Source organism: Periplaneta americana, chromosome 10, assembly GCF_040183065.1.
Source record: "Periplaneta americana isolate PAMFEO1 chromosome 10, P.americana_PAMFEO1_priV1, whole genome shotgun sequence".
NCBI classification, from domain to species: domain Eukaryota; kingdom Metazoa; phylum Arthropoda; class Insecta; order Blattodea; family Blattidae; genus Periplaneta; species Periplaneta americana.
Genome location: NC_091126.1, coordinates 149,021,532 through 149,036,323, shown reverse-complemented (window position 1 = coordinate 149,036,323; position 14,792 = coordinate 149,021,532). Strand labels below are relative to the sequence as shown.

Here is a 14,792-nt window from a genome sequence, read left to right as displayed (position 1 = left end):
TCAATTTTAACCCTCCTGCTACCAAGGATTTTCACAACTTACTACTACCAAGGAGGGTAATGCAATTACCCCATCAAAATCATATGCTGATCTATGTTAAGCATTTGGAATTTAAACAATTTATGTCTTATTGAATATACAGGGTGTTTCCGAGGTGGTGTTACAAACTTTCAGGGATGATGGCGAAGAGCACATGTATCAATTTGAGATAAGGAACCATGGTCCAGAAATGACCGAGTCGAAAGTTACAAGCAAAAATAGTTGTGTGGAAGTGGAATAATTTTATTCCTCTGTACACCTTATTCATGTGTGTTTATCTGTACATCTTACACATACTGTATTCATCCGACGTTATTTACATTATCTACTTACAGTATTCCATTCAGTGCGCTGTCTGAAGAATGGGGACAGAAAACTACACTAAAGCAATGCAGATAGCATAATGTGTAACGAACATGGTTGGTCGTGATATGCACGCCTGTAGACAGCAGTATATGTGTACAAGTTGCAGTGTCCAGTCGATCAGTCCTAGTGAAATGGAGGAGTACACGAGAGCGGAATAAGCAGACCTGATTTTTGAATACGGATGAGCCAATGGGAACAGTAGACAAGCTCACAGATTGTATCGGCACAAGTACCCACGTAGGAGACATCCGGCCCATACCATCTTTCCACGACTGTTCCAAAGGTTAAGGGAAGGAGGGCACGTGGTGCCAAATTACAATTCCATTTCCACACAACTATTTTTGCTTATAACTTTCGACTCAGTCATTTCCGGACCAGGGTTCCCTATCTCAAATTGATACATGTGCCCTTCACCATCATCCCTGAAAGTTTGTAACACCACGTCGGAAACACTCTGTATATATATATATATATATATATATATATATAATACACACCAAATGTAAAATATAAATTAATCATCCAATTTTTTTTAATAAGGTTGATTCAAAAGTCTTGTTTCATTTTGTTGAAAACGTATACCAAATTTAATGAACTTTAGCTATATTACTGGTGACACTATGAGGTACATATAGAGTAAATTTAAATTTGCCTCCCTTCCATTTCAAGGCAAATAACTCAATGCTGTATGGTTTTGACATGGTGGAAAACACAGTAATACAACATAAATTGGAAATCATTTCAGTTTATTCTTGAAATGTAAATATTCAAGTACCTTCTATATAACCATGAGCATCTCAAAAATATTATTTATAGTAAAATAGAATAAAAAATTACGTTCTAAAAGTAAATAAATATATAAACCTAATAAAATAAATTTTAGTTCTTTGTTGAAATTCAAATATTCGAACACCACCTTACTACAATGAGCATCTGAAAAAAAGGTTCCGCTAATAATTATTTCTAACAAAACCACTTTTAGGAAAACCATACCTCAGAGAAATAAAAAAATAAAAAAAAAGGGAAAATATGTCATGATAATATAAAAATAACAATAAAAAATTGTTATAAATAATACAAAATAAAATAATTTGGAAGCAGACAAACTCACAAATGAAGGAAATTAAGCTACAGATTGAATTTTAAATCCTGAAATTTTCATTACACAGACTACCAAGGGGGGAAATAAGATCATCCCACATGAATAATGTGAATTATATCTTAACATAGATTAATTATTTCTGTTATTCTTCATTCAAACTGTTAGTAAGCCTATAACAGACAAATACATGGAATTTCAAAAAGAAATATAGAGAAAAATGAAAATAATATTGAAATATCATCAATGGGGTAATCCTATTACCCCTCTTGGTAGCAGGAGGGTTAATAATGCCATGAACCGTGTAGGCTTTAAAGTTCTCCTTTCTCTTCAAATGTTACACGCTCATTTGATGTCTTGCAATATGACGATTATGTTAGGGTATGATTACTGCTGGAAAACCTTGGTGTTCATTTATGATTTTTAGTCTGATTTAACTACATAGAAAAAATTTTACTTTGTAATTGATAAGTTGCTCGATACATGGTTTTCATATATTTTCAAATTCAAAGAAATTGTAAACTTTTAAAGTGTACTACATTCATCTAGTCGAAAAATAGGACAGCATATTTCATTACACAGGCTTTCTTTAAAGAGTTTTCCCACCATCTTGAATATCACTGAGAAAGAACAATGAAGTGGACCATCATCGAGTCTTAAACACAAAAGTTCAAATTAGCCAATGTATTCATGAAGTTGGAGAATTAAATATGTTTTCATTAGACCATTAGAAAATACGAAACACCAAAGCCAAGCGGTCCGTAAACTGAACATTTTAAACTCGTCCGCATTGCAGTCATATTATTTGTTAAAGTTTCGAGGTCCAGTTCTATGGTGAACTTTTATGTAATATAGTAAAGAGAATTAAAGTATTTTGTAACTTAATTTGATATTTTATTTTGGAATCTTGTAATTTTAATTTTGTCCGAAGCTGCAAGTTTGTGCTTCAAATGGCTGATTGCTGTGCTTACAAAAGTCAGATGTTATGCTGTTATGTGTGGTTGATGTTAGAGTTGACTCCCTGCATGGTATATTGTTTGATATGGTACAGGTGAGTTCTTGATTGATATAATAACGGTATTAGTGTAGCTTTGGACTTTCCTTTCAGGTTGTAATACTTCTTTTACTGTATTTTATTAGTATCATAAATAAAAAGTGCCTCCGTCATCACTGGCATTGCTTATTCTTGTTTGTTAATTCACCACTTAACTACAGGATGACTAATGAGAGTGTTTTATAAACAGATATACAGATCAGTGCAATATGTCGAAAATATTGCGAAAATATGAAATGTATTTTGACAGAATATGAAAATATGAAACATATATTTCAATGCTAATGTATCTTCTAAAATTTCATATTGATTCCGAGACTGAAAGATCTAAAAGCTCGTCACGAACTCTGGGACACTGTTTTGAAGACATTTAGTGTGTTAAACTTAAAGAAAATGGCTGAACACATACGGTACATGCTCTTCCAATTTGCAGTCCTCATTTGAAGCTACTTTTTTCGTAAATAACAAATCTCTGGACTGACGAGAGGAACCAGATGAGGCCAGAACTTGTGAAATAAGATCTCTTAGTAAAGACAAACTTTAATATGTTCTGTATATTTTTTTTTAATTTTGTTTCCACAAATCAAGAACAATTAAGCAAAAGCAAATGAAGCAGCAAGTATTCTTTTAAACTATAATGTTAATACAGTGACATGTATATAAATTCCTGTGCTTTTAAATGTATGACATGTCACCTATTTTAACGTTCAATCAAACATTTTTAATTGGTTATTTTACGACACTTATTCAGCTGCTGTGGTTATATAGCATATGAATGAGACAAAGGTGATAATGCCAGCGAAATGAGTCCAGGGTGCAGCGCCAAAAGTTACCCAACATTTGCTCTTAATGGGTTGAGGGAAAACTCCGGAAAAAACCTCAACCAGGTAACTTGTCCCAACCAGGATTTGAACCCGAGCCCACTCATTTCACCATCAGGAATGCTGCTACTACACAGCGGTGGACATCAACCAAATATTAACACAAAAATAGCTAGCCTAATTCTAATTGTTTATAATAGAGCTTCAAAATGCAAGTATATTTACAATGAAATGCGTTAAAATTTTTTTTTATGTGTCTTGAATTTCCGTCCCCTGGAATTGGCAACTCTATTTAATGTACTTTATTATCCTACAGATTATTATTTATTGTTAGCTCCCACGGTAAACTTATCGCCTTTGCTGAGATAACATTTAAAGCATTTCATGGCTCTATTCTCATCATTTTTGCATATCTAAAATAGTAAGAACAATCGAGAAATGTCTTAAAATTGAATTATAACACACTCCATATGAATCTTCGAGTTATGGAAATTAACAAACAAGAAAACATGCCAAGTGTTAAATGAGCTCTATAGTTCAACTTCACACATGCACCGAATACTTGTTATGACCATCACAAAATCTTTGTTTCATTAATAAATTCGTATTTGTAGAAACTGGCGGAATATCTCCTCTTTTGACTCTTTTATCGTTTAAAATACTTGTATATGCATTTTAGCAAAAGATGGCTTTAGTTGTTGGATGTTCGAAACATGTAAGAAGATTGAGATTTCTCTTGTATATAAGATGTAGCAGATCTTTGTTAAGTAATGTTGGATTCTTGCTCGGTAAAACTTCCTAAATTTTCACGCCATATTTTGATTGTTGTGATGATCATATGCAGGGTCATGTGTGAGGTTGTGACACGGACAGTGACATTTTGGCATGATCCTGTGCACAGGAGAGGACGAGCAGGACTCTGAGCCGCAGGTGAACAAGGAGGAACCGGAGGCTGAGCCGGCTCTTGTCAAGTCTCCGCCAGAACCCACTCGCGTTAAATCTCCTGAACAGATAATCATGCGCTCTCCAGAACCCGTCAACTGGACCGTCCCTCTCGATACTGGAAAAACTTTCACTGTTACTCAAAACGTCCGTGAAGGTGAGTACATTACATAATGTCATGCTTTTATGAATTTTGGGTGTGTTTTTCTTGCCTTATCATAATGGAAATTGTGCAACATTTTCAGATGTCTTGTTGCACGGACCAAAATAACAATTAACATTCATTAAAGAAATTAAATTGTGGCTCTTCAATGATGTGTTAAATGTTCATATAAGCAAGATCTTCTTTGATTATAGAAAATTTCTGTTAAGAAGTCAGTCTCTCTGTTATTGATAGCTAAAGAAACTGACGTTAAATATGTTACCTTCAGTTTCATTGCTTCAAGGTAACTAGGAAATGTAAATCTACTATAAAATACAGCACCCCACATTTTGCTCTTTTTCCCACCAATTTTTTTAAAGCTATAAATTTGAAATTTTTATAACAGATTAAGGAAACCCCGATGAATATCCCCTGTAAATTTTAATAGTCTTTTGGACATATAAAAATTTAAAGTGTGTACATTAAAAACAATCTGGTAAAAGACTGAAAACACTCAGATATAAGTTGCCAATTTTTTTCTCGTAAATTAGTGGAAGGATTTGAATTATTTTGTTTCTTTTTTTTTTTTTTACACAGCCTACAGGCATTATTAAATTGTGGTAAACTAGGATCATTTTCCTATGTTAGTCTGCCAATGAGATACGATTTCTTTCTGGAAATTTGAAGAATTAATGCACTGTAGATTGATAAATGGGCAACTTACTAGTGTTATATATTTTAGCACGTGGGCTTACAGCTGTTTCAGTATATACACCATCATCGGAGCCTACTGGATCATAGCGTCATCTTGATATTTCTGCCTGTTGTAAGGGTGTGTTTGTGTGTTATAATGTGGAGTCAAATGGTGAGTGTGTTCTGAAATTGATCTGTGTGTTGAGAATTTGATTTGGGTGTGTTTTAGTGTGTCTGTATATTTCATATTGTTCCAAAAACTCAACACATTAGAACAGTATGAAATATACAGACACACTAAAACACACCCAAATCAAATTCTCAACGCACAGGTCAATTTCAGAACACACTCACTATTTGACTCCACATTACAACACACAAACATGCCCTTACAACAGGCAACGATATCAAGCTGATGCTATGATCTAGTAGGCTCTGACGATGGTGTATATACCGAAACATCTGTAAGCCCACGTGTTTAAATATATAACACTAGTAAGTTGCCCATTTATCAATCTTCTGTAATAAAGTGTTAAAAGTAGTGTATGCAAGACTCAAGATGGATAGTGCACTGTAATGTAATTTTTCATATTTCCAAAAAAAAAATATATCTCATTCCAAAGCTAACACAGGAAAATGATTCTAATTATCACAGTTAATTGATATTTGTAGGCCATGTAAATATAATCATTTCACTAGTTCATAAAAAAATAGAACTCACATATTGTTTTCATGTTTTTGCAAGATTTTTCTAAAATATTTAATTATAATTTTAATATATCCACTATAATATTAAAATGTACAGTTTATGTTCATCAGAGCTTCCTTAATCTGTCTTAAAAATTTAAAATGGATAGCTTTCTAAAAGTCGATGAGATGCAGAGCAAAATATGGGCTACTGTATTTTCTTTTGTTTTATAGTAGATTTACACTTGCTGATTACTTTGATATCCCATTGATGCATTCGTGATTGTGCGAAGGCTCTTGTACAAAATTCCCTTCTAATAAAATAGGTTGGTTGAATTCAATGAACACACCCATTTCGATTTTTCACTATCTCATCTATTTCTTTAACATTTTTCCTCTGGATTATGTGAAGGAAAATGTAGTCAGTTATGAGTGTTAGTAGTGTAAGTAGACTTAAAATTTGAAAATTGTATATCCTTTTAGTGTGTTCACGTCTAGATGAGTTTCACTTAAGTATATTTAGTGTACATATCAATGTGTATTCAAAATATTGTAGACAAGTTATGTGAAACCTGTAGCTTTGTGTAATTATTACATAACACTGCAACTACTTAACGTAGTTATTATTTTACCTGGATTAAAGTCTGGATATAACAGGGATCTATCATGGGCATTGTCAAGATTCTCTTCTTATTTTGAGAGTTATGTGTTTATTAACCCTTGGAAAAGCAGTTATCATTTTCTTCTAAATACCATCAACATCATTACCACCACAAACACATCCAATGCAATCAAAACTATCATCACTAACATTACAGCAACTAACATATACCATTGTCACAACCATTAACCACCACCACCACCACCACCACCACCACCACCACCACCACCACCACCACCATGGTAATTCTAATTGCATTCACTTAAGAATTACTTCTGCTGTTGACGTATTTTTCCTGTAAGAAAGAATTAATTACAAATCTCAAATACAAATTCTGAAGCACAGAAATTTAGAGAACTGTTCTAAATTTTGTATTTATTCCTCTAGTTCTCTTTTAAAACGTTTTCAGCAAGAGTAGCTGGTGAAATATGAAACAAAAGGTAATCCCGATTTAAATTTAGCTAAAATTTACCAGATTGACAATGCTTAATGATACAGTTTTCTGCGTAAGTAATATCTGGGCCTATATAAGATCGGGTATGAAGAAACTCCATACTGGCACTTATTTTGTTTGTTAAAAATTTACCCGCATTTATTTAATAAAAAGTTAACATGCTAGACTATGATTAAGTAGCAAGTAGGATATGTAAGTGTTGCATTTCCATTATGAATGATTTTCGACGCGTAAGTGCTACTAGAAGTTTCTCTACACTTAAAGGTATTATAAAGGTATTTTGCTTTGAATGTGATCCATTTGAAGTAACATGTTTCTAGCTGAAATAGTTGCAGATAATTTAATTTTTACGTACATTGTAATTATCATTATTATGTTATAAATGATTAAGAATTTATACACACAGTAAAACCTCAGTTATCCAACAAATCACTTGTTCTAATCTCGGTTTATTGAAATAAGGGTATGTGTTGTGCAGTTAATGCTAAAAAAATGTAAAATAGCAAAGAGTTCTAATGTATACAGTAATGAATTACTATTATTTTACATTGACAAAAGTCACAAAACTTTTAGCTACTGTTCTTAAAGCAAAATTTGAGTGTCTTGCAATTGCAGTTTTCGCTCCCGCTTTACAACAGAATTTCACAGCTATTAGTGCAGTATTGTGGCTTAACTGGTGATTTATTGCAGGTCTTACTCTTGTTGTTTAAAGATGCTGTATCAACTACTAGGTTATTTAGCATCAATGCAATTGGTGATAGCGAGATAGTATTTGGCAAGATGGAACTGAGAATTGGCCACATAATTAACTTACAGTTCAGGAAATCTTCGAAAAAAAAACCCAATCAGGTAATCAGTCCAAGCAGATGTTGAACTCACGCCCGAGTGCAGCTGCGGATCAGCAAACAGACACTCCAGCCACTTGCTATGTTAGTGTGGCTATTACTTACTTACAGCTTTTAGAGAATCCGGAGGTTCATTGCCACTCTCATATAAGCCCACCATTGGTCCCTATCCTGAGCAAGATTTATCCAGGTTCTACCATAATATCTTACCTCCTTCAAATTAATTTTAATATTATCCTTTCATCTACGTCTCGGCCTCCCCAAAGGTCTTTTTCTCTTGGCCTCCCAACTAACATTCTATATGCATTTCTGGATTCACCCGTATGTGCTACATGCTCTGCCCATCTCAAACATCTGGATTTAATGTTCCTAATTATGTCAGGTGAAGAATACAATGCGTGCAGTTCTGCATTGTGTAACTTTCTCCATTTTCCTGTAACTTCATCCCTCTTAGCCCCAAATATTTTCGTAAGCACCTTATTCTCAAACACCCTTAACTTCTGTTCCTCTCTCAACCTGAGAGTCCAAGTTTCATAACCATATAGAACAGCCGGTAGGCCTAATATAATTGATTTATAAATTTTAACTTTCAGCTTTTTTGAGAGTAGACTGGAGGGAAAAGCTTCTCAACTGAATAATAACAGGCATTTCCCATATTTATTCTGCGTTTAATTTTCTCTCGAATGTCATTTATATTTGTTACTGTTGCTTCGAGATATTTGAATTTTTCCATCACTTACTTACTTACTTACTTACTGGCTTTTAAGGAACCCGGAGGTTCATTGCCGCCCTCACATAAGCCCGCCATTGGTCCCTATCCTGAGCAAGATTAATCCATTCTCTATCATCATATCCCACCTCCCTCAAATCCATTTTAATATTATCCTCCCACCTACGTCTCGGTCTCCCTAAAGGTCTTTTTCCCTCCGGCCTCCCAACTAACACTCTATATGCATTTCTGGATTCGCCCATACGTGTTACATGCCCTGCCCATCTCAAACAAACATCACTTCAAACAATAAATTTCCAATTTTTATATTTCCATTTCGTGCTATATTTTGGTCACGAGACATAATCATATACTTTGTCTTTTCGGGATTTACTTCCAAACCTATCCCCTTACTTGCTTCAAGTAAAATTCTCGTGTTTTCCCTAGTTTCCTTGTGAAAAAAATCATGTTGAGTGTTATTGAATTTCCACTCTATATAAGACTGTAATTCTGACCATTATTTGGTGATTGGAGAATTAAGAGAAAGATTATCAGTAGCCAAGCGAGTAGAGCAACAAGTTAATATTACTAAATTCAATATTTTGAAATTAAAGGACGAGAAAGCTAAGCAAAATTATCAGGTCGAAATTTCGAATAGGTTTGCCACTTTAGAAAGTTCCGACGAAGTTGAGAAAGAATTAGATGTTAATAGCGTGTGGGAAAATATCAGAGATAGTATCAAAATTGCAGCTGAGCAGAGCATAGGTTATTATGAAACTAAGAAAAAGAAACCGTGGTTTGATGAAGAGTGTTGCATGGTAGTAGAAAGAAGGAAACAGGCAAAATTGAAATTCTTACAGGATCCAGTTGAGGAGAAGGGAGATAATTATTTCAATGAAAGACGGGAAGCAAGTCGTACACTTAGGAATAAAAAGAGAGGTTACTTGAAGGAAAAACTGAATGAGGTAGAAACAAATAGTAAGAATAAAAACATTCGAGATTTATATAAGGGTATAAAGGAATTTAAGAACGGATATCAGCCAAGGGTAAACGTTATCAAGGATGAGAATGGTGACTTGCTTGCAGACTCTCCATCAATCCTAAACAGATGGAAAAACTATTTTGCGCAACTACTAAATGTACATAGGCCAAATAGAAATGATCGGGACGAAATTGAAATACAAACTGCTGAGCCATTTATACCCGAACCCACGCTTACAGAAGTCGAAATTGCGATAGAAAATCTGAAAAAGTACAAGTCTCCAGGTATCGATCAAATTCCAGCAGAATTAATACAAGAGGGTGGGAGTGCATTATATAGCGAAATTTATAAACTTGTACTTGCTATTTGGGAAAAGGAAATTGTACCAGAACAATGGAAGGAGTCCATAATTGTACCTATTTTTAAAAAGGGGGACAAAACCAACTGTGGTAACTTTCGAGGAATATCACTTTTGTTGACGTCGTACAAAATTTTGTCCAATATTCTTTTGAGAAGATTAACTCCGTACGTAGATGAAATTATTGGGGATCATCAGTGCGGTTTTCGGCGTAATAGATCGACTATTGATCAGATTTTTTGTATTCGACAGATAATGGAGAAAAAATGGGAGTATAAGGGTACAGTACATCAGTTATTCATAGATTTCAAAAAGGCTTATGACTCGGTTAAGAGGGAAGTATTATATGATATTCTTATTGAATTTGGTATTCCCAAGAAACTAGTTCCATTAATTAAAATGTGTCTCAGTGAAACGTACAGCAGAGTCCGTATAGGTCAGTTTCTATCTGATGCTTTTCCAATTCACTGCGGGCTAAAGCAAGGAGATGCACTATCACCTTTACTTTTTAACTTCGCTCTAGAATATGCCATTAGGAAAGTTCAGGATAACAGGCAGGGTTTGGAATTGAATGGGTTACATCAGCTTCTTGTCTATGCGGATGACGTGAATATGTTAGGAGAAAATACACAAACGATTAGGGAAAACACGGAAATTTTACTTGAAGCAAGTAGAGCGATCGGTTTGGAAGTAAATCCCGAAAAGACAAAGTATATGATTATGTCTCGTGACCAGAATATTGTACGAAATGGAAATATAAAAATTGGAGATTTATCCTTCGAAGAGGTGGAAAAATACAAATATCTTGGAGCAACAGTAACAAATATAAATGACACTCGGGAGGAAATTAAATGCAGAATAAATATGGGAAATGCGTGTTATTATTCGGTTGAGAAGCTCTTATCATCCAGTCTGCTGTCGAAAAATCTGAAAGTTAGAATTTATAAAACAGTTATATTACCGGTTCTTCTGTATGGTTGTGAAACTTGGACTCTCACTCTGAGAGAGGAACATAGGTTCAGGGTGTTTGAGAATAAGGTGCTAAGGAAAATATTTGGGGCTAAGCGGGATGAAGTTACAGGAGAATGGAGAAAGTTACACAACACAGAACTGCACGCATTGTATTCTTCACCTGACATAATTAGGAACATTAAATCCAGACGTTTGAGATGGGCAGGGCATGTAGCACGTATGGGCGAATCCAGAAATGCATATAGAGTGTTAGTTGGGAGACCGGAGGGAAAAAGACCTTTAGGGAGGCCGAGACGTAGATGGGAGGATAATATTAAAATGGATCTGAGGGAGGTGGGGTATGATGATAGAGACTGGATTAATCTTGCACAGGATAGGGACCGCTGGCGGGCTTATGTGAGGGCGGCAATGAACCTTCGGGTTCCTTAAAAGCCATATGTAAGTAAGTAAGTATAATTTTAGTTACCCGTAGTATTTGACTGTCCTGAGATAACATTACGGTACATCACTTTCATTTTGTTACTGACACATCTTTATACACTAGTACCGATATATAATATTATGCAGTGTAAGAGAGTTTAAACAGGTACATGATACGAAAATATTTGAAATTCTGATTAAATTTCACGGAAAGTTTTGATCTATAAGTTAGGTGTAACATTAATATTTTGTAAAATTTATATTGTTTGCTGATAGGTATAGAATATTCCTTTGCGTCTTTAGGTATAGAATATTTCTTTGCATCTTTAACATCTGTCCATCAGAAATTCTATTAAGGGGTTACATATACCTTTCATTATTAGACATTTGGTAAGCATTTTAAATTTTATTCTTCCATATCCTTAAGCCCTATTTTTATGAAATTTTATATGCTTAATATCTGAAAATGTTTCTTCAATCTAGAAGAAGAAATATTTGTTATCTATTTCTGTTAAAGATAGGTAGAGATTGAACTACAGTTTGTTGATCTTTTTAAGAAAAAGGACCATGCAAAATGTTATGCAATTACGTGAAAAATTTTGGAAGATACAACTGAAAAAGTTTTGAAAAATAGGTTTGAGAAAATGAGCAATAAAATTGCAGATCGCTTGCTTCTACAATATTATGTTTGCATGGCACGACATTTTAATGCATAACTTGGTCAATTTTGTAGATAGCTTGAAATTTTTCCACAGATAAAGCTAGCAGTTCATATAAATCACTGTAAACAAAAATGAAAAATAAATTTTGTGACACTCAAGGGTGTATGTTTGAAGAAATAAGTGATACAGATTGTTGGCTGGTATTGTGTTTGTATGGCAGGACATTTTACTACATAATGTGGTCAATTTTACAGATATATTAAAATAATTTTCACAGATATAAACTTTAGAGTTCATACTAAATTAATATAAAAATTTAAAACCAATTTATTTGAACTTTGGAAGTGTATATAACCTCTTAAAGGCACGAATTTATTTTCTTTTGACTTAATCTGCTCTTGTTCACATGAATAATTCATTTTTTTCACAATGATCAGAAATTTGTTTGGAGTGTAACTGTGTAACATTTTATAATGGTCTGAAAAAACAGTAGATACTTGCATGCCCAACAATTTAGCTCAGCATAAATGATCCATTTGTTAGAACCACATGGATAGAGGTGGGTAAATACATTATGCTCCCTTATACAGTATTAGATTTTTATTCTCAATATATTCCCTAGGTGTGGTATTGTGATATATATGCGAGACAATCTGTGATAATGGTGGTTAACAAGTTTTTATTGTTTTGGAGTAGTTACTAAAGAAAGAACTATTGTTTTAGTTTTACTATAGTGACAATGAACAGTGTCTGTCAATTTTACACAAAATAAGACAACGAAAGCAAGAAATGCCTGCCTGATCCCTTTTCTTAATTGAGGCAGTTAGAAGAAAAGGGGTGTAAGTGATATTTCTAAAAAAAAAATGATTTAAGTGCGTTTAAGCATTTAAAATTTCAGTGGTAAAGAGATATAAATTTAAATTATATATTATTTAACGACGCTCACAACTGCCGAGGTTATATCAGCATCACTGGTGTGCCGGAATTTTGTTCTGCAGGAGTTCTTTTACATGCCACTAAATCTAGTGACATGAGCCTGTCGCATTTAAGCACCTTAAATGCCATCGACCTGGACGGGGATCGAACCCGCAACCTCGGGCACAGAAGGCCAGTGCTATACTGCCTGCACCACCCAGGGCGACTAAAGGGATATATCTTTTAACCACATCACACATTAACATTTAAAATTAAAACTTTACGGAATTTACAAAAGCTTAGTAACTTTTAATCACATTTCCTCGATAGCAACTGAAGTGCACTTACACCCCTTTGCTTCTGATCCACCTCATTTACGATAGTATTGTATTATTACGTATATTTTATACAGAATAATTAATAATGAGAGTTGGTAATTGTTATAAAGTAAACCAAAAGAAAGTCATCCCCATTACAGGCCATGAATATAAGGAGCTTAAGTCTCTCGCTTATATAGACAATTGGCATTAATGGCTGTAGGGATATCATTTTTATGTGCCTGATGCCTTTACCACTAAGGAAATATCCCTGGTACTCATTTCTGTTAGAGGCTGAGTAAAATTTGGGACCATAGTGCAACTGGAAGAATTGGAGCAATGAAGAAAATCCATGACCCCATCAGGAATCGAACACGTGACCTTCTGGTTTGCAGCATTACTCCTTAACTGCAACGCTACTATGCACCCCTGATTCATGTTATAGATAAACTAAATAAGAAAAATGTAATTATGAAAATGTTGGATACATGAGGTTTTAGTGTATGTACATACCTTTTCAGTTTCAATAATTTGCCAAAAATTGCAGCAAACATTATGAAAATTGTTCTCACTCAAATATAACAATATCAAAGAAATAATGAAGAGTGAAAAGTTAACTTAAGTATAATTGTAATGCAGAAAGAATGTATTAAAGGTATTCACAAGAAGAAAATTAACCTCATTTACCAGATGCTCATGAGCATATAACATACAAGTAAAATTAATGGTGAAGGAATAATTCTTCTCGGGTTCTCGGCCAGGTGAGTTGGACAGTTGCTTCCAAGCTTTTGATGGCTAGCTCTGCCATCTTCTTCAGGGATTGAAGTGGCATGGAACCATGTCTAGCCGGTATATAAGCTGTCAGTAGGGCTTCCTGCTGTGGGCCAATTAGGAGCTAGTTCCTAGACCCGACCGCCTGCCATGTTCTGGTAGATTGAAGCATGTTGATGGCAGGTTTTCATGCTATACTCAGCTGTAAGCCCCCATCTCTGTTGAAATTATTACCATCTAGCTGGATTTCGATGGCTTCTCCATTCTTCTCCATATCCACATTTCAAATGCTTCCAGTCGTTTCTCTTCACTTCTTCGTAATGGCCATATTTTTATCCCCATACTTTGCCGCATTCGACACAAATCCCTTCACTAGTTGCTTATTTTTTTTTAATTCGGGGGAAGGGCCTGAAGGCAAGCACCGCAGCCTTAGGCTTATTGTGTAACCTACTTATATTGGGATGATTTTGAAGTCCTAGGACCGCTCTTCAAGAAGCAAGTAATTCACTGCTTGGTGCCATTTTATCAATTTTCCTAAGGAAGTGATCAACTCGGCCGAAAGCAAGCATGGGTGCTCAACACTGCTCCCGTGCAGGGCAAGCAAGCATTATCTCATTCTCGGCAGTATGCAACCCTAATCACTCATTCAGTAGTGACTCTTGGCAGAAGCTAGCTGCATTGTTGAATGGAAGTAGTATGTCTCAACGGTCATCGTCTCCTTCACGAGGAATTTCATTCACGATTTCAAGACTTGAACATATGGAGTCAGATTTTAAGATTTTCGTAGCATAGTGCTGGGAAAAGAGTTCTCTTTCCAGAACTTTTCTGAGTGCTCCAATTCCACGACAGTATTAGTTCCAAAGAACAGTTCCGAAATAACAGC

At 34.7% G+C, this 14,792-nt stretch overlaps 1 protein-coding gene across 13 annotated transcripts in view; it reads left to right on the top strand.

The window, feature by feature from the left end:
• The window catches only part of LOC138708096 (nuclear protein MDM1-like), a 945,585-nt gene that overhangs the window by 879,181 nt on the left and 51,612 nt on the right, over positions 1 to 14,792 (top strand). For all 13 annotated transcript variants that reach the window (XM_069838271.1, XM_069838273.1, XM_069838272.1 and 10 more), the window contains one exon: positions 4,281 to 4,478. In XM_069838271.1, coding sequence (XP_069694372.1) covers positions 4,281 to 4,478 — 198 coding nt within the window. The remainder of the gene's footprint in view (positions 1 to 4,280; positions 4,479 to 14,792) is intronic.